Source organism: Natator depressus, chromosome 5 (genome assembly GCF_965152275.1).
Source record: "Natator depressus isolate rNatDep1 chromosome 5, rNatDep2.hap1, whole genome shotgun sequence".
In the NCBI taxonomy this organism is placed as follows: domain Eukaryota; kingdom Metazoa; phylum Chordata; order Testudines; family Cheloniidae; genus Natator; species Natator depressus.
In genome coordinates, this window is record NC_134238.1 from 123,443,876 (window position 1) to 123,464,699 (window position 20,824).

General features: G+C 40.4%; 1 protein-coding gene across 3 annotated transcripts in view; it reads right to left on the reverse strand.

Annotated features, from left to right (window-relative positions):
* ZCCHC7 (zinc finger CCHC-type containing 7) overlaps positions 1–20,824 on the reverse strand; it is a 160,477-nt gene that overhangs the window by 41,092 nt on the left and 98,561 nt on the right. For 2 of the 3 annotated variants that reach the window (XM_074952144.1, XM_074952145.1), the window contains exons 3-5: positions 12,732–12,775; positions 11,121–11,243; positions 9,152–9,322 (exon numbers count right to left, since the gene is read on the reverse strand). In XM_074952144.1, coding sequence (XP_074808245.1) covers positions 9,152–9,322; positions 11,121–11,243; positions 12,732–12,775 — 338 coding nt within the window. The remainder of the gene's footprint in view (positions 1–9,151; positions 9,323–11,120; positions 11,244–12,731; positions 12,776–20,824) is intronic. The other variant, XM_074952146.1, reaches the window with a different exon arrangement.

The following is a 20,824-nucleotide window of genomic DNA, read 5'->3' on the forward strand; positions in this document are numbered from 1 at the left end:
CTGCAAAAATGGCTGGTCCTGACTACATCCCTTCAAGTCTAAGTGCATCCTGCACAGCCAGTCAACTCTGACTTTTCTTTTCCTTTGATGTGTAGTATCCTGAGGGACAAAACGAGAGTTTCTGCCCAGGACATGATCCAGGCTTCCGTGAGAAGTGCTGAAGATTTCTGCTTTCTTATCAAAGAGGGATTGCCCTTCAAACCCTCCTCAGAAAAGGAAAACATTTTTGGAGTCCAGCAATTTTGAGAACAACTTAGAAGACAACGAAAAAAAGAAAAGGAAAACATTTAGTTGTTTTTTTAATCCTGTAAAAAAACTCTGCTACAAAAGGAGGCCTGATGTCTGCCATCTGTATTGGTGTGAAGATCCAGAATTCTGGAGAGCTCTTCCTGAGGGGTGGTTTAAACCCACACACAGAAGAAAAGTTGTGGTCTGCCTCCAGTTGCTGTTGATAGAAGGAACACCACACGGTGAAGACTGACACAGAGTGGACAAAGGATAGAGATAATAATGGTTACACCATTTTGTAAAGTTCTTTGAGATCTTTGGATAAAGAAAGGGACTAGGGCAAAAGCCCTATAATCCCTCTCAAAGAAAGCTACCAACTGGGGATGATGGTAGATATGAGGGCGCTAGGAATACCCGATCACTCTGCCTTTCAAAAGGAATTGCCAGTAGCAACAGCACATTGTGTTACCCAAGAAACCAGAAGCTTTTTTAATTTGGAAAGGTTTAGCTATTAGAGAAGCTGTGGTCTAAAGTATGCCAAAATCTAAACTCTGAAGTTTCAGAATGGCCATCTACATTATAAGAATGGAACAGTCTATTTTTTAAATTGTAGTATGATTGACTGTTGCTCTGAAGTGCTCTGACATAAATGGTCCCTAAAAGATATTTTCCTACCCTATTTGAGGAATTTTCTTGTTCTTCCACAATTGTACTGTTAGAATAATGAATATGTGCTGAAATACTATCTGTACTAGATGTGAACAGGTTACTTGATGGAAAACTGAAAAATATGTTTTTAAGTTTCGTGTACATTTTCATTCTGAAATATTGGAAATGTAGGTGTAAGACAGATTTTTTTGAACAGACCTAATTTTTATTCTCTCCCTAAATCATCCACATTCTCTTCATTCTCATCTGATTCTTTTCTACACCTTATATCAGTTGTGGGCAAACTTTTTGGCCCGAGGGCCACATCAGGGTTGCAAAATGGTACGGAGGGCCGGGTAGGGAAGGCTGTGCCTCCGCAAACAGCCTGGCCCCTGCTCCCTATCTGCCCCCTCCCACTTCCCGCCCCCTGACTGCCCCCCTCAGAACCCCCGCCCCATCCAACCCACCCTGCTCCTTGTCCCCTGATCACTCCCTCCCGGGACCCCCCGCCCCTAACCGCCCCCCCGGAACCCCACCCCCTATCCAACCACCCCTGATCCCTGTCCCCTGACTGCCCCGCCCCCATCCGCACCCCCGCCCCCTGACCGGCTTCCCAGGACCCCTGACCGATGCAACCCCCCCCCCACTCCTTGCCCCCTGACTGCCCCCTCCCGGGACCCCTGTCCCTAACTGCCCCCCCCCAGGGCCCCACCCCCATCCAACACCCTCTGCTCCCTTTCCCCCCCTCCCGGGATTCCCCAACCCCCCAGGACCCCACCCCCTATCCAACGCCCCCTTCTCCCTGTCTCCTGACCGCCCCCCACCCCGAACCTCCACCCCATCCAACCACCCCGTTCCCTGACTGTCCCCCCGGACCTCCTGCCCCTTACCCAACCCCTCCCCCGCCCCCTTACCATGCTGCTCAGAGCGGCAGGACAGGCTTATTAGAAAGCTTGGGAGGTGGGCGGGTGCAAGCCATGCTGCCCATGCGGCAGCATAACTACAGGGGAGGGAGGACAGCAGGGGAGGGGTTGGGGGCTCAGGGGCTGGGCAGAACGGTACCGTGGGCTGGATGTGGCCCACCTCTGCCTTATATTGTACCTCTCAGAATAATACAGAAGAGTCTCTTATTTCTTATCTTTCCTTACTTCCATATCTTGTCTCACTCTCTACTACCTCTGAGTGTCATTACTGTATCACTCACCTCTTTCTACACACATCAAGACTAGATGCTTTCCTAAAAGATACGCTCTAGTTCAAACAGGAATTAATTCAGGGGAAGTCTTATGGCCTGTGTTATGCGGGAGGTCAGACTGTCACTGAGGTCCCCCTTTTGGCCTTATAATCTATGAATCTATATTATTTAGGTCCTTCCCAAGTACTCTTCTCCACTGTCATAAACAACCACATCCTAAGTGTGTCATCATGGTGTATCGCCCTCTAGTTGTGATCTTGTAGCTCTATCCCACTGCTCTACTTCTACATTCATGTCAGATTAGTTTCAATTTTAATTATTTTAACAACCTCTCTTATTCTACCCCAAGCTTTCATAGTGTGTATCAGAACATTTTAGATAATCAAATATGTTATAGCAATACATTTATGACATCAGAGATAACGTTCTTTGTTTCAGAGGGATTATACTTTTGCCATAACAATTCATTCTAGAGTAAAAACTGACAAAAATCTTTCATCCAGGAAGGAACATTTCAAAAACAATTATGTCTAGTGTTATAACGCATGAGATTAAAAAAAATGTTTCCCAGTTTGTGGCTATTTTGAACTCTCAAAATGAGTTTAATTAAAATTTACCTGAATATTCAACTCAATAGCTACCTTTCATAAAGATTTTAACTACTGTTTAGTACCCACAGTTGTATATACCAGTATAAATTGATGATATTTGGGAATGGATCCAATATTATCAGCAATTTACCATAGAACTACAACACTGTACACAAGATACATACAAACTCCTATTAGCAGTAACATGACTTTTGGGCATATGTATCAAGTGCAGAAAAGACCCTATTTATTTTAAACAAATGTCTTAACTATCCATTAAGAAAAAAGAGGGGGGAGTTGTGTACTGAACTTTGGATGTAAATAATGATAAAAGGTTGGTGTGCTAACTGAGAAAAATAAGTACCTTCAAACCTGGAGCCAAATTCTGTCTTCAGATGTGTATGCACGACTCCTCCTGAAATCAAAGATAACCCCAAGCCCTAACCAGCTATAACCTGGAGTTCTTACCTGAAGCTCATCTACCCATCCGAGATCAGCGTGATTTATGCTTTTCTACATGTTGCTGGTTTGCTTCACAACAGCCTTATTTAATCATAGTTCTCTATATCCAACATATATTGTGGTATACCACATTAACTAGGCAACCATAAAACTTTATGCTAAATTACAGGATAGTGGTTCAGGATAGCGACTGTATCAGCTCATTTCCCCTATCCAATTATTTTCACTCTCTGTAAGGTCCTTTTAAATTGTAAAGAGCAAGGAGCTCGAATCAAATTAGATAGTTGTTTAGATGAACAAAATATGTGCAGGAAAAAACTCTCACATTTTGAACTCTTTGTAAATTGTTCCCCTAACCACCAATGAAGACTTTAAAATCTATTTCATCACTTTGTCACTGTGAGATTTTGCATGGCAAGGTTGAGTGAAACCATGCGTACAGACATTTATACCCTGTGCAACCCAAATGTTACAATTCCATCAGATAAAGCACTGTTGAGATCAGTAGCAACATTCCACCTCAAGCTGCTAGTGTCTACAATGATTATAGAATAAAAGAGCAAAGGAGTGAATTTTAGTTGGATTATTTGGCAGCCTGTGCACATTACCCACATTCATTGTTGTGCTTATGTTACACGGAGTCCCTAAAATATTACTTGAGAGTTGCTGAGAAAGTATGGTGATGCTAGAGTGTCTCAAAGAAAAGATCACCAGAATTTTTTTAACACGGGCAAAACAATGTATTTTCCCCTAGACTCATTCTAGGGAACCATTCTGGCTAACATTTTCCAAAAAATATCTAGCCTAAGCCAGACATGTGGCATGGAAAATTTCAGTCCAAATGACTGAAGTTTGGCAAAGCTATAAGCAACTGAAAACAGGATCTTGTAATGGGAAGTGTCAGGCAAACCTTAATAATAGGGAGCGCTACCAGGTCCAACTATAATTCTCTTGTGTATACAGGCAGGGACTATTAACCTTTTTAGCTACAGCATTGCAACAGGAATCCATGTTCAGCTGGTTAGCCACCCTGCTCCTTAAGTCTCTTTTGTGGAGAGTATACTGTGAATTGCAGGGAGTTATAACATTGTTACTGCACCTCCTAGCTTTCACTGTTTATTTCTGGTAAGCATGTCCACTATATGAAACAAACTTATTTTTCTATTCCAGCATTGAGCAGCTGTAATGCTGACAGACCCTGGTTGTCGTCCGGCAGAATGGAACCTCAGTGCATGAGCCTCTACCGCATGAGCTAAAAGCCAACTGGCTGTTCGCTACAGCTGCAACCCCTCCCTGCCTCCCTCTCTCCTCAGTGCCACTAGATGGGACAGAACACCATACCCAGGAGGTGTGTGGGTTACACAGTCACTAATTTTTTTGTATGTGCATGATGTGATTATGTTGCACTGAGTTAATTTTTAACTCAAGTTAACTTTTTATTCACTATTTCTATTGTGAAAAACTGTTTTGTTGTAGAATATATACTTAGAAGCCCAATACATAACTCTGTTTCTACATTACCACCAGAACTTAGTCTTCTAGTGGTATGTTCTTAAATACATTCTGCTTTTGTATGTCTTTGTGATTAGGGCTGAGAGATAACACTCCTTATGCTGTATACTTTTGCATCATGGTGTGGTTGTCTTGATGTTTATTTGCAAACAAGTCTCGTCTTGGTCATTGGTTTAGACTTCTATACTGTCTGTGTGTCTTGGGTTGTAGGTCTAATTAAATGACCCCTCCCCTGGTTTGCAAACACTTTCACTTCAGAAGGACAATTTTCAATAAACTTGCAAATATCCTTTGAAAGATCAAGTCGTTTTCTTGCAACTATCCGCTTTGACCCATTATACCACTAATAATTTGGCCTCCAAACAGTTCACCTGTTAAGTGTCCAAATTCACATGACTTAGCTTTATTACACTGATCTGTAATATAATGGTCAGTGGTTTCACCTGGCCACTAGTTGCCCCTACTCTACTTGCGCTACACTGATGACATCTTCATCATCTGGACCCATGGAAAAGAAGCCCTTGAGGAATTTCACCAAGATTTCAACAAGTTCCATCCCATCATCAACCTCAGCCTGGACCAGTCGACACAAGAGATCCACTTCCTGGACACTACTGTGCTAATAAGCGATGGTCACATAAACACCACCCTATACCAGAAACCTACTGACCGCTATACTTACCTACATGCCTCCAGCTTTCATCCAGACCACACCACACGATCCATTGTCTACAGCCAAGCTCTACGATACAACCACATTTGCTCCAACCTCTCAGACAGAGACAAACACCTACAAGATCTCTATCAAGCATTCTTACAACTACAATACCCACCTGCTGAAGTGAAGAAACAGATTGACAGAGCCAGAAGAGTACCCAGAAGTTACCTACTACAGGACAGGCCCAACAAAGAAAATAACAGAATGTCACTAGCCATCACCTTCAGCCCTTAACTAAAACCTCTCCAATGCATCATCAAGGATCTACAACCTATCCTGAAGGACGACCCATCACTCACACAGATCTTGGGAGACAGGCCAGTCCTTGCTTACAGACAGCCCCCCAACCTGAAGCAAATACTCACCAGCAACCACACACCGCACAACAAAAACACTAACCCAGGAACCTATCCTTGCAACAAAGCCCGTTGCCAACTGTGTCCACATATCTATTCAGGGGACACCATCATAGGGCCTAATCACATCAGCCACACTATCAGAGGCTCATTCACCTGCACATCTACTAATGTGATATATGCCATCATGTGCCAGTAATGCCCCTCTGCCATGTACATTGGACAGTCTCTACGTAAAAGAAAAAATGGACACAGATCAGACGTCAAGAATTATAACATTCAAAAACCAGTCGGAGAACACTTCAATCTCTCTGGTCACTCGATTACAGACTTAAAAGTGGCAATTCTTCAACAAAAAGACTTCAAAAACAGACTCTAACAAGAGACTGCTGACTTGGAATTAACTTGCAAACTGGACACCATTAACTTAGGCTTGAATAAAGACTGGGAGTGGATGTGTCATTACACAAAGTAAAACTATTTCACCATGTTTATCCCCCCACCTCCCACTGTTCCTCTCACGTTCTTGTCAACTGCTGGAAATGGCCCACCTTGATTATCACTACAAAAGGTTTTTTTTCTCTCCTGCTGGTAATAGCTCACCTTCGCTGATCACTCTCATTACCGTGTGTATGGTAACACCCATTGTTTCATGTTCTCTGTGTATACAAATCTCCCCACTGTATTTTCCACTGTATACATCCAATGACGTGAGCTGTAGCTCACGAAAGCTTATGCTAAAATAAATTTGTTAGTCTCTGAGGTGCCACAAGTACTCCTTTTCTTTTTGCGGATACAAACTAACACAGCTGCTACTCTGAAACCTGTACAGAAAATGTGCCTTTGCCCAAGTGACATTCTTGACTGGATCCTCAGTATTCTTGTAACTTTTGAATTGCTCTGTATAGCAGTTTGCATCTCCCGATGTGCTCCCACAAACTTATTCATTTCTTTGACTCTTGATACTTGATGTTGGATAACGATTTGCCTGCTAATATATACAGACTGAATGCTTTAACTTATTAAAAAAATGTAAACTAATTATCGATCCCACAAATACACTTTTATTTAAGGTTGTATATCCTCAAAAATATGCACAAAATACCATTGTGTATATGTTTTTATTGAGGGTTTTTTTTTTCCAGTCAACAAAATATGTGGAAAAAACTCCACTGCTTTTTTGCCTGGCCTGGAACCTGATGCTGACAAATGCCTGGTAGGGCGATAAAATGAACAGTACATCTTTTACAAGAATCTCTTTATCTGGACTGTGACTATGTTGAAGAAGGGGGGCATTTTCATATGCTCATTTGACAAGAGAGATCTGCAAGGTCAAAGGGGAATGGCTTGAGATACTTTGGTTACAGAAAAAGGGTAGTTAAGATTTCAGAAATTTATGTTTTATGAGGTGAGGTATGGAGTTCAATATTTGTTCTATGTACCTTTTCCCTCTTTATCTTGTGACATGGAGGCAACACGGTGTAATGGATAGTCATCGATTCCGAGGCCTAAAAGGAGCTTTGTCTGACCTCCTGTATAACACAGGCCAGAAAACTTCCCCAAATAATTCCCAGAGCAGATCTGTTAGAAAAACATCCCATCTTGATTTTAAAATGGTCAGTTATAGAGAATCCACCACAACCCTTGGCAAGTTGTTCCAACCGTTAATTACTGTCAAAAATGTCTGCCTTATTTTCAGTCTGCATTTGTCTGGTTTTACTTCAAACCACTGGATCATGCTATACCTTTCTCTGTTAGACTGAAGAGCCCATTATTAAATATTATTATATTATTAAATATTCCCGATGTAGGTACTTATAGACTGTAACCAAGTCACTCCTTAACCTTCTCTTTGTTAAGATAGAAGGAAGGGGTTGATTGGCAATGCTGATCAGACTGTACACCCCAATTGGTATGAGTAGTGTTGATCTACACAGCAACAGTGCAACTCTGAATGACACTGATGAAAATGACGGACACTGAAAGATGGATTTAGTATAGCTCTTACTAATATATTGTAAGGATTAAGATAAAGATATCAATAGATTTCAGAAATATTTCTCTCCTTATACTATACTGTTAATTTGATAGTTGAATGATACAAGGCAGAATGACTGTTCAGTCTCTTTATAATTTTTCTCCCACACCATATACAGTATGCTTTTCTGGGGAGGAGCACATAATTCACCTTGTTTGTCACCATCTTCCCTCTTTCACGTTTCGTATAAAAGTTAACAGGTGACTGTGGCAGAAATTCAAACCTGCACACAATAGCTGATTATATATCCACAACTGAAAAGCATGAAAAGTGTAAGCTGAGTCATTCAAATAAACTGTTTCTAAACATCTTCCTTTAACATTACTATTCTACTGTTAGATAACATTTCTATTTAGCTGTATTTACATGGGAAAAACCTGTATTATGTCCTTTTACCTGGCTCAGGTACACTTGTCATATGAAATGCCTAAGGTAATGTACATACCAAACCAAGATATAGACTAACTTAAGTTTCTACTGATGCTTTTATAACAACATAGGAATATGGAGCAGTATCAGAACACCACACTGCTATTTACTGGCTTTGGGTGGGTAGAAGCTGTCCTCTCCATCTTTGCTGGAGCACTTGGGACTTCTGATGTCCCCTTATTTTAAGGAGGACCATCACTGATGAGGACCCATGTATTTTCCCCAGTCTTCTGGTTGAGTACAACTGGATGAAATTCCAGTGAGAGCCCCTCACTACCTCTCTCAGCATGGACATTAGTACCCCCAAATTCCTCCCAGTCTATGGAACAAAAGCCCGGAGAACTGTCATAATATATTGAGCATTAAATAGTATACATCTATACACACCCACCCACACACAAATTGAACATATATTTGCATTCCTCTGTCTTGATGCCTGTTATGACTTAAATTGAAATGTCTTGCTTATTGCATTTTTATATCTTTTTTGAAAATTATTTTCTAAAAATGAAATCAAACTCAACAAAACTATCTGTGCTCCACCAGTTCAATTTTCAAACTTTTGTATCCAAAGTGTGAAAGAATCACATACAATATCTTTATATACCTTCCATGGGGCTAAATGATGCTTCCATGGGCTTTTCTCACCACACTTGCTGCACAGATATATTTTAGGAAGAAAAACATTTATGTGAGCAAGTAATTTTTGTACAAATGAAACTGGAACTTGCATCACAGCAAAAAGCAGGGCTTACACTGCTACATTTTGCTAAATTCTGGCCTCATTCCTCACGGAAACTATGATGCTATATAGACAGATACTCAAATATATTTTTATGTATGTATAAATGTATGCCCACTGTATTATAGAAGGGTAAAAACAGATACTGCTGGTTAGAACATCAAGTTTTACCCTGCATAACATTTATTGACCAAGGTGGACATGGGCTAATGATCGCTAAATGTTCTACTCACATCAGCATAATGACCTTTCATATCACAGCGGTTACAATGTTTACGCCAATAAGCTCTCTCAAGGCACTCCCTAGAGCAGTGTCCAGGCAAACAGCAGTTTAAACAAAACCGTGCTGGGCAGGTATTTTGTAGGTGATCTCTCTCTGCACACAGGCAACAAGGGGGAATTTTCTATGGAGAAATACAGAAAGAAGGATCTTAGGTGAAAACATTTCAACTGTTTAAAGTAAAAAATAATAACTGGAGAAACACAAACCAAAATGAGCACAAACCCCTACAAATTATAATGTTCATAATTATGTATTCTCAGCTGGGATAGTAAGATTATAGTGTTTCTTCAAGAAATTCTGGTGATGTTGTACAACAACAAGAAAAATACAAGCTAACATTGTAATTCCATATACAGTACTTCCTGGTCCTTGTTTCTTCTCAAGTTTAATGAATTGCTGCATACATTTGCGCTACTTTCAACGAATCAACAACAATCATGCTGAGAGGAAAGGAACATTTTCATTAGAGACAAACTTTTCATACCTGAAAACTGTAATTTGGGATACTGTATTAAAAAATGAAAAAGCGGTCTCTCTTAGTTACATGCTGTGTGATATGTAACACAATGGACTCTTAACGAATCACCTCTTTATCTATGCCATAAAAGTGAATGCTCATACTTTTGAGATTCACATGTATGCGGACTAGTGCATTTATGGAGTTATAAAATCAAACTATTGAAAGCCTATTCTGAAGCTGTGTCCATTCAAAGCCAACTTCCCCAATGACTGAGTCTGCTATTCGAGGCTAAAATGGCCACTGGATAGGAATGACTGGTACTCAGTCACTGAGAAACCGGTTTTACATAGACACATCCGTAGACTCGGAATAGGAAGCAGTCTCAGACGGTGTAGGCTTTGCAAAATTTGCATAGCTTTTACAGTCTTTTCTGTTGGGAGTGGTAAAGTTACGCTCAGTAAAGACTGCAACCATTTCCACATAATACTTTACATAGTAGGTGTTTTTCAAAAAAACTGAAGATGAATATTTCAGGTAAAAACTTTCCCTGTTTGTTTTGTAGAAATTTGAGCTGCTTTGAGGTCACATATAATTTCATATTTTCTATGATGGCAAAGGGCGGTAAATGATCTTTAAAATAATTTTTTGCCAGGGCAATAGGTGCTAAGTCTAGATGCTGTTCCTTCTTTCATTTCCTATAAATTGTTTCTCTTTACTTTAGTTCTTTTTCTCTGAGAGTCTGTACAATATGAAACAGTTAAAAAATGTAAACTATTCTTTTAGGATCTCAACAATATGTCCTTACATTGTACTTACCTTTATTTTCTCTGTATTCATTTGTAATTGTGAGAGATTTTAATGTCATACAAAAAAAATCTTAACACCAACTAAAGCCTTTTTTAACTTTGTAAATTAAATTAGTCTTCTCCAAGAGGCCTTATTGTCAAATTTCAGCCTGAAACAAACTTTTAAGCCAAATGACAAGCTCTTGAAATAGGGTGGCTCAGAGCAGGCTCTCTCACCCTGGATGTCTCTTTGCAAGCAGTCCTCACGCTTGCATACGTAAATTCACCACATTGCGCTTTATTTACAGTGTCTTACGTTGCCCCACCACAAGGCTTTTCTTGTGTGTCACTGTAAACCTCTAGGCACTGAGTCGAGGTGGGGGAGAGAGGTCTCACCTCTCTCAGATCCTGAGCTTCTTTGCCTCTCCCCTTCCCCTTCCCTTCTCCCCCTCTTCCCTCCCCCCCACGCAACAGTCCCCAGCTGATGAGCTGGATTCCCTTGTTAACTGGTTAATCAGCCGGTCCGAATCAATTATCTCCCAATCTGGACCACACGGGGATGTTTATAAACTTCACAGCGTGATGGACCAGCTCTAGGACAACCCAAAAGAGTGTTAACTAGTAACCACAGAACAAGTGGCGGCCTCTAAAATAAATTAAAATATTGCATTTACCTTTGGAGTAGGACAGTTTTTGGACAAATGACCCCGTTTATCACAATTTCTACAAGTAACATTTTTGTCTGTTGCATAGTATCTGTTGGTGCGTCTCAGGGGTGCATAATTACCAATTTGTGCCTAAGGAAACAACAAGAAAAAAAGATGTATCTATTATTTGGGCCTTTGTGGTGTAGTGCTTTGCTGAATTGTATTTTTGTAGCGGTCAGTGCTGGTAAGTTCAGTTTGAAATCTAATATTGTACTCGTACATTTGTCAACCATTTAGCGCTGGATAGTTCTGTTCTCTTAAACTTTGCCCTATGTGTGTCTAAATGACTGGCTGCTAAATCTCAGGCAGTTTTGTCTTTTTTTTTTCAGAGTAAAACAAAAGAATAATTAAAAAGGTTTGTCTTCTTTCGAAAATCTCAGTGAGGCTCAATTGGCTCTCTCATTCCAGGATGAACTGTAGTTCCCCCCAGATTGCACATGCAGCTAACATTAATTACAAATACAAGTCACCATACAACATGGGTTGACACATTCCTCAGAAGAAATATAATGCTGTAGGGAGATCAATTAAAACTGCATTTTGCACCATGACAAATTACAGTGAACCTGCAAAACACACAACTGTGACCTCATATGTTATCTCCACAGAAGCAGAGGAAGTTGATAATTCTCTCTCTTGCTCCTGAAGATTTATTTAGAACTAGTAAACATCCGTTTTGATTTTTTTTTAAAAACAGACAGAAGGACAGGTGCAGCTGTCACAAGCCAAGCTGAAAGATTGAGGGCCCCGCATATGGAATAGGGTTGCCAATTTGTGTTGGACTTATTCCTAGAGGCGTCATCACATGACATAATCTTTAATTAAAGATTAATCTTTAATTTCTGGAGACTCCAGGACAATCATGGAGGGTTGGTAACTCTAATATGGAAGAATTATTGAACCTTACTGGAGCTGGTTGTGAGACAGAGTGAGAGGGACCCTCAAGAGTCTGAGGCTACTAGGGTTAACTTTCTTCCAGACCCTCCAGAAGGAGGAGTATGTGTGTAGAGTAAGACAAGAAGAAGTCCCACCAAATGATAAAGGCATCATATCCAAGTGCAGCAAGAAGTTGAAGAGTCTGGTTCTGCTTCAGAGAGCTACTGATGTCTCATGGATATCTTTAAGAAAAATTAATAATTCTGCTCACACCTTTCCTCTATTTTTTTATTTTCTGTTTATATAGGGATACCTGTGTGAATAAAAGAATTTTTTATTTTTTAAAAATTCATCTCTTTTTTCTGCTTATTCCACATCTGATATCTTAATGTTTTGTTTCTGACATCACAGTTGGAAGCTGTGGGAAATGATTATGATGTTAAGAAAGAATTATTACTTCAAATTGAAAATAAGGAGCAGGATAGATGAACTCTTAAAAAGCAATTATCCTCTTTTCATGTAAACCAGTCTTACCAATAAAGAATGGAGAGAGAGAGACACACACGATATATAAGAATGTTTTCTAAGTATATCGTTCATGAGGGATCAGAGAGTCTATAATGAGGGGTTTCATCATAAGGTTATGCCCCATCTTTTAAAAACAACCTACAATATTTGGAATAATTTATTAGGCTATATTACCTCTAGGTCTTTATCACTGATGGACCAGTCCACTCCATCTTCTCCTGCAAAACAGATATATTGTGAAATATATTAATGCACTGAAAGTTATTTTGTAAATTCAACCACAGGTGATTTCTATGTAGTCACTGAAAGGAGACAAGACCAGACCTGTTTTTAAAAGCGCATCATTGGCAAATCTAGTTTCAGCGAAGGGACACTACCAATCTGTTTGGCTCCAAATTTGACCTACCTTATAATTAATGTGTGCTCTTTATCGTGTGTGTTTTGCTAAACAAGCCATCAACTAGGGAAGAACTCCCCATGTGGTAAGTGGCATAGGCACTGAAGTACTGCACTGCTGTTACACAAATTACATTTAACTGCTGTCTGTCATGGCATACAGAACCCTTAGAAAGTCCACGGTCACCCTCATGGTCCTCTAAGATCTCAGAGACACAAGGTGGGTGAGATAATATCTTTCATTGGACCAACTTCCGTTGGTGAGCGGCACAGGGCATGTCTACACTACAGACTTAATAGGTTAGGTCGACTTACAGCCATTGCAGTCATTACTGCGATGGCTGATGTCCACGCTACCCTCCTTCTGCCAGTGGAGCGCGTCCCCTCTCAGCCAGGAGTGTTGGCCAGCTGCCTGGGCTTCTTGCCTCCCCATTCCCCACCAGGGGCAGCGGAGGGATAGCTGCTCAGGCTTCTTGCCTCTCTGAGTGGGGAGCTGGGGGAAGCCAGGCTGTAGCTGTCCGGCTTTCTTGCCAATTTCGCAGCGTCAGCATGGAGCCCTGAAATTGACAAGACAGCCAACAGCTGCTATAAGTAACGCAGTGTCTACACAGACCCTGCCCCACCCTAACTACACCGACATAAGCCCTACGCCTCTCGTGGAGTTATGTCACTGTAGAAGGGCACTTACATCGGCGGGACACAGCTGTAGTGCGTACATTAACATAATTAGGTCAACATAAAGCAGCTTACGTCTACCAAACTATGTAGTGTAGATCAGGCCACAAGCTTTCAAGCCACACAGAACTCTTCTTCAGTTCTGGGAAATGTACTCCCAGTGTCACAGCTAAATGTAAGGTGGAATGCACATATTGTAAGGGACCATTCAAGGTAGAGTGACCTGTTAACACCTCTGCAGTCATGGGACAAAAAGAGGAGGTTAGTGGGTTACAGATTGTTGTGATAAGCCATAAATCCAGTGTCTCTGTTCAATCCCTGATTTTTGGTTACGAATTTAAGCTCACCCTTTGAAAGTGTTGCGCAGGTTTCCTGAGAGTCCTCATCTTCATTTAGTGCACAGATGAAACAGTCTCCATGCACTCAGTTCTGGTGCCTGAGCCCGGACTGGCCTGCAGCAGCCCAGACCGCTAATGGCAGGGGAAGACCTGCTCAGCCCTGGACTGGAGCATGTCCAGTGCAGACAGAATCTTTGGAAAATGCAGCTGCTAAAATCTAATAAGTTTTTACTGAGCATGTGTGAACAACAATATTTCAGAGGCTTATAACTTGGCCAAATAGAGGCAGATTTTCATGGAGATAGCGAAAGGAAAATCCCTGACACAAAGGAGATAAACTTGCCAAATCTGAAGTCCCTGCTCCAAAGCTTTTCAAATAATTTTTTAACATGGGCAAAACAATGTATTTTTCCTTAGCCTCATACTTTGAAACAGCAGAACCATTCCGGCTGAAGTATTTAAAGAAACAAACAAGCCTGAGGTAGACACCTGCCATGGAAAATCTCAGCCCGAATAGTTAACATTTAGCAAAGTTATAATAAACTGAAAACAGGATCTTATAATGTGAAGTTTAGGACAACCTCAGTAATAAGTGATTCTACCAACCCTGCCTATGAAATGCATGAATAAATAACTTGCATTTACTAACAGCAAAAACTCTAAATATAGAGTTCACGGATAATTAAAGGTGGCAAGCCCCCTCCATTCATTTTTTAAATGTCAAAAAGGTAAGTAAAGGATGGCATCTGAGCGCAAAAAAATCCTGCAAGGTGCTGAATACTGTGGCCTCAATCCAGCAAAGTACTCAAACACATGCTTAATATAAGGCATGAGTAGTCTCACTGACTAAACATAGGGACACGATGCGGGGTGAAGTCCTCAGTGACCCCATGTTTTTCATAGCTGGAGAATTTGACCTGAAATCCAAACCTTGCAGCTGAACTGTGGCTCCAGAATCCAAGCTTTCATGTAAAAAATTATGAGCCCCCACACTGTGAAGATAAACATAAAACCAATACACAAGTGTGAACTGGTGTCGTTTGTTTGTAGACAGCCCAAAACAATTGTTCCAAGGGACAAGAGCTTTCTTCTTCATCTTAATAGGTCACTGATTATGAAACCCAAAGGGTAACTGTCATTACTTTTAAAGTCCCAGTGCTGCAAACGGTCCTGCATATGCACAGGCCCACTGAAGTTACTGGGACAATTCACAGGAAAAGATCAGAACAAGTGAAACTGTTTTTCAGGTTCTGGACCAACATTGTCAAGTATTTCATAGCTGATTATCTGAGCAACCTCTAACCATCTCAAGTGTCCCTACCTAGCTGCCAAAAACTCTGCTTCCCCTAAGACAATTTCTAAGATGCAGTACTATCTTACTACAAAAATTCATGGCATATAGAAAAGTGAAACTGAGTGGACAGTTGAAAGTAATTAACACAGAAGCTAGGGTATTGACAGTGCTGTTCCAGTTAAATTGCCCATTATTAAATTAAGTTGCTGCAATTTTTCCAGTGTGATACCCTGAAAAACTGCAGACTTGAGGTCCAACTTATTACAGAGAACAGAGGGCCTTGGTTTTATTACCTAGAAAAGCTACATATTGAAACATGAACAGTCCTGCTTTTGTATCCATTTAGAAAAATCTTATATTTTTTGTACATGAATTTTAATTATTTAATTTCAATTCAATTTAAACTGATGTAGTTGCAATGTTTTTGGTACCCTGAAAGAAGAATTTAGGATATTCTGAGGCAGTGAATATGGCATTACTGGCTGGGATATTTATTAAACAAATCACTGAACACTGCATAGGTTGACATGTACCCCCCAAATACCTAAATTTTAAGTTTCTTTCTGAAGAAATAATTTTTGAAGTTTCAAAACTTTATTGGTGGCTGTAGATGTGTCTAAACTTATTACATACAGGCTGCCTTTTTTCTGTTAGTTGGAAATAAATAAAAGAAAATAGGACCAAAAGAAACACATTCTGCAGTGAAATTGTGGGAAAATCTCTGAACACCAACATTAGAAAAGCTTCAATATATAATTACAACAAAGCCAAGTAAATGTACTTTTACTTAACTTGTTTATTTACTTTATTTATTTACTGCCAGACAGTGTCCATGAGTTTTGGATAAACACAGATTAGCTGTGTTCTGAGCTTCTCTAATCTCCCTTTTCTGTCCCTGCTTCTTCAAACCCAAACCACTTGATTTACCATTCTTTCTCCCACTCTGATGCATGACCTCAGTACTAAACCTTGCCTCCCACCTGCTCTGAAGCTTGACCAAACTACCAATCCAGGCTACATTCTCAAAGCAGTATACGGAGTATTTCTCTACTCCCATTTCCAGCCCCCAGACCAGCAGCCTCCTAAGGCTAGCAATCTCATTACACCTGTGCTGAATTGTAAGAGGCATCAGGCCTGGTCTAAACTACAGGGTTAGACCGACGTAAGATGCCTTGTGTCAACCCAGCTGTGGAAGTGTCTTCATTTAAATTGGGCTCCCGCCCATGAAAGTGCCTCTCTATGTTGACTTAATGCCACCACCTCCCCAAGTGGTGTAGAGTCACAGTCAATGTAATTAGGTCGATGCTGCATCAGTGTAGACACTGCATTGCTTATGTCGACTGTTACTGGCTTTCAGGAGTCATCCCACATTGACAATACAATAGATACAAGTGCTCCTGGTGAGAACACACACAGCCGACACAAGGAGCCAAGTGTACACACACACACATGATTTTATAACTGTGGCGGTTGTATGCTGACATAAGTTAGGTTGACATAACCTCAGAGTCACTGCTGGCAGGATCAATGGAAGAAGAGGTGGCTGAATGCCAGTTGGCAGGAGGAATGGGAGGTTAAGATGAGATGATTAAGAGCTGCTTGGCAGGAGCTGGGAGCAGATATGAAGTGACAGACCTAGTAGTTTACAGCTCATAATTTGGCCATCCATCTGTCCATATGGTAGTGGGGTGGTGGATCCTGTGGGTTTGACATGGGAGGGGACAGGAAAATTAGGTGGCTGGTGTGAGGTCCTGCCAGGGACAAGAGCTGAGGTCGTGCTGCAGGGTGGAAGAAAGGATGACTGAAGCAGTAAGGAATGTGGATGGAGCAGACACACACAAGGGGAGGATGTGTGAAGGTGACCCATGTTCATCTGAAATTCTTGAACAAGGTATGGATATAAAATAAAGAAATACCTGCTCATTTAAAACAAAAGTTACATTTACTTGGAAGTCTTTAGCAGAATGAAACTTACCTTAAATTGGTGTTAAAAACTAATGGTCTCTCAACCGAATTTAGAGCAGAATGAGAATGTTCCAATCCTAATTTCTCATTTTCTGCTTGTTAGTAGGAAAATGCTCCTATCAAGTAAGCAGCCATACAGTAAGACTATCCTTTTTTAACTAGACAGCTAAACTTTAATAAATAAATAAATCTATTTAAAAAAAAATTATAGTCATTTCTGAAGCTTGGAGAAAAAGAGTGGAATTTTCCTTTAAAAGGGACAAAATAGAAAATATTGGGTCCAGAAGAGGATAATAAACTATTCCGAGATGGCACACGAAGACAAGGGAGTTACCTCACAAGTGGAGAACCAGTGTTGACAGGGCCAATTCAGTCAGGGTGGATGTGGTCCACTCCCAATAATTGAGGAGGAGGTCTCAATACCAAGAGGGGGAAAATTGCTTTTGTAGTGAGCCAGTATGTGGAAAAATGTGCAAAGATGTAACCCCATGTTTTTAGCACTCAGTAAAGCCACTCAGCCATATTTTAATTCCTGTTCTTCTGGGGGTTCACATGTCCCTTTTTCACTTCACACTTTTTGGGGGGCATAGCTATAAGGACTGTAAAAATGTAATGCAGCTCTTTACTAAATATCTTTGAAAGTGCTGTCATCTTTTTATCCATTTTATGTAGGCATCCACAAAAATTTTGGTAATTAAATTCTTGACACTGTCTATGGTTTCTTTGGTAATTATTTTATTTATGCAAAAACACCACTTTTCTTTCTATTTTTTTAAACAGCTCACAGTGCCTTTGTGAAAGGATATTAACATTTTTAAAAATTATTCTGAGAATCTCCCCTGGGGCTTTCTCCATTCTCCAGTAAGTGACTGCACCAGAATCTCACAGCCACAAATGCATGTGTTATTCAAAGGAAGCTGCTAATTTTCACATGGTATCAAGGTAAACCCCCAGAACACAAACCTGCCACACTTAAATTATTTTATTTTTAATGGATTTTCTCATACTTTGATTTTTTTCCACCTTTTTCATTTGTGGTAACCGCATTAAGATACTTTTTATTTGTTTATGATTCATTCTTTCACATAATTTGATGAGAAAAATACATGCCTGTTTATTCTTCTGTTTAGGCTTATGAACTTTTTGCATTTGTATTAGAGGGTGGGGAGGAGAATGGCTTTGTGTGCATCCAGCTGATATCAACATCCTGTCAGTTCGGGGTGTGGTGAGAGAGGATGGGGCCAGAGTAAATGAGAATGGGGATGATGTTAAATGTATAGTACTTGGATGGAAATAAAGAGTTCTGTGAAAGGGGCTTCTTCTATGGACAATTACACTTTGGTTACCCTGGAATAACACAATATTATGGGATAGCCTATAGAAGCACCACAGTTAAGGTTGCAACCGTATTTCTGTTTAAAGCTAAATTTTTCAAACTGCACTAAAATTTACATGCCTATTCTGAGCAGTGTAAAAACTGGTATATCGGTTTAAGGCCCTAGACAGGGTTTGGGGTTGCTTGGCCAAGGGGGTATCTGAGTTACAGACGTCCCTCCCACCCACTCCCCAATTTGTTTTAAAAACGTAGTAAAAAAACTTCCTTCTAATTTTTTTTTTCCAGAGAGAGAGAGAGAGAGACAGACAGACAGAGAAAACTGCAGACAAAATTTATTCATATCATTGGACTGCTCCTTTTGAGACCGAATGGCCAAGTATTGTAAATCAACTCCACAGCCCAATAGTTCAGAAGTTGTTGGACTTTCTTCTGGGTTTTATGGACTAGTGTGTTGCTGCAAGCAACTCAAAGAATGTCAGCACCATGCAGACTCCTGGCAGAGAGAGAGAGACCCTCCCAGAAAATGCTCTATAGTCAAGGGGGAACCTGCTCTGGGCTAAGAGCCAGATGACCATGAGTCCAAGTCTCTTCTTCCAGAGAAAGGAAGGAGATGGCAAAAAAAACCATGAAAGAGAACTGTTGAGAAAACCTCTGCCCCAAGCGTGAAAGAATAGTATTGGGGAGCAATATCAATACAATTCACCAAATGTGCCTACAGAGGGTGCTACTCCCAGAGGGGGGAGGGGACGCGGGTGGTGAGTGGACCTTCTTGCTTGCCTCTGAGACTTGGCAAAGGTGGAAAAATCCAGCAGTTCCAAGCTTGGCAGGGCAGTGGATTCCCTTAAGAGAGAAAACAAATTTAGGCTGAGCTACAACTTAACTGATTCCTTATATATGATCCTAAAACTTGGGTTATTCTGCTACAACCAATGGTCTAGGGATTTGAAGATGTCACCTTTGCAGTCAAGCATACAGCTTGGCCTGACTTTCAATCTCTGGGGAAAATGAGACCTTTTACACCACTAGGAACACTGAACTTCAGTCCTCTCGGCAGGGAATCTGGAGAATTTTATCCTGTTCTCTGGAATGGTTAACCCCAGTCTAAGACTAATTGCATCTCCAGTGTCTCCAAAAGACATTATGCATACGAAGTTTCTTTGGTAACAATATGCAATGAGCTTAATGTTTGATGGTACTTGTGCATTCAACTTTACAATGAAAAGGACATACTCCCTAAAACAGGCGAGATTTTTTCCTTATGGTGGGAACATGGATGCAAGCATCCCTGGTTTCCAAATCACATTAAAATCTTAATTCCATAATTGTATTTAATTAAAATATAATCACAATTATACTAGACTGTAAACTCTCTGGGGCAGAGGCCATCTCTGACTCATACGCCTGGCACAATGGGATCCTGGCCTCTGAGTGTTACTTCATTACAAATAATTAATAATAACTTAAAATGGGTAGAGATAAATCCCCTAGAAAAATAATCTGGATTTTTTTCTCCATAAAAGACTAATTTAATGCTAGCAGGTTTTACATGCACCTGAAACGTCTAGGGTTTCTAAATCAGTAAATATTTTTGTTTACCTCGTCAAGACTCAAATATCATTACAATAGAATTTTCTGTGATGGAGTTTTCTGATGGTTTTTACAGCTCTTGTTTTAGAAATGGAATAGAAATTTGGCAAGTTCTCTACGTTTAATGTGGTACAGTTTTCCAAGCTATCATGGAAAATTCACTTCTTGTTGTGACTGGTAGTAACAGATATACAAAGTTTGTCTTTTGCTTACAGGAAAATCAAACATTTGCATTTTGATGTTGAGTGCATATTTTGTTTATTAAAACCAACAACCAATTTACTGGTCATAGAGTGCAGAGACATTATTATTACCACCACCCTCAATAGAACTCCAACAATGTGCTTGGCAACGTACAGGGCAAAAATATGAATTTCCCCAATGACCTTTCATTCTAAGTAGAACACAGACAATACAATCCACACATAATACTGATCAGAAGTACACAGAACACAGATGAGGCATAGATGAAAGAACAAGGCTTCATGATGCTTCTTATACTCTCAACCTCCTGACTTGAGTCTTTTCAATGAACTTTTTCAATGCACAGTTATCACGCAAATGCCATGTGGAAAGACCAGGTTTTAAAATGAGGTTAATTAATCAATCATATTTATTATAGCAGTGCTGAGAGGCCAAGAGAGAACTGGGCTCCATGGTGCTAGGCACTGTACAC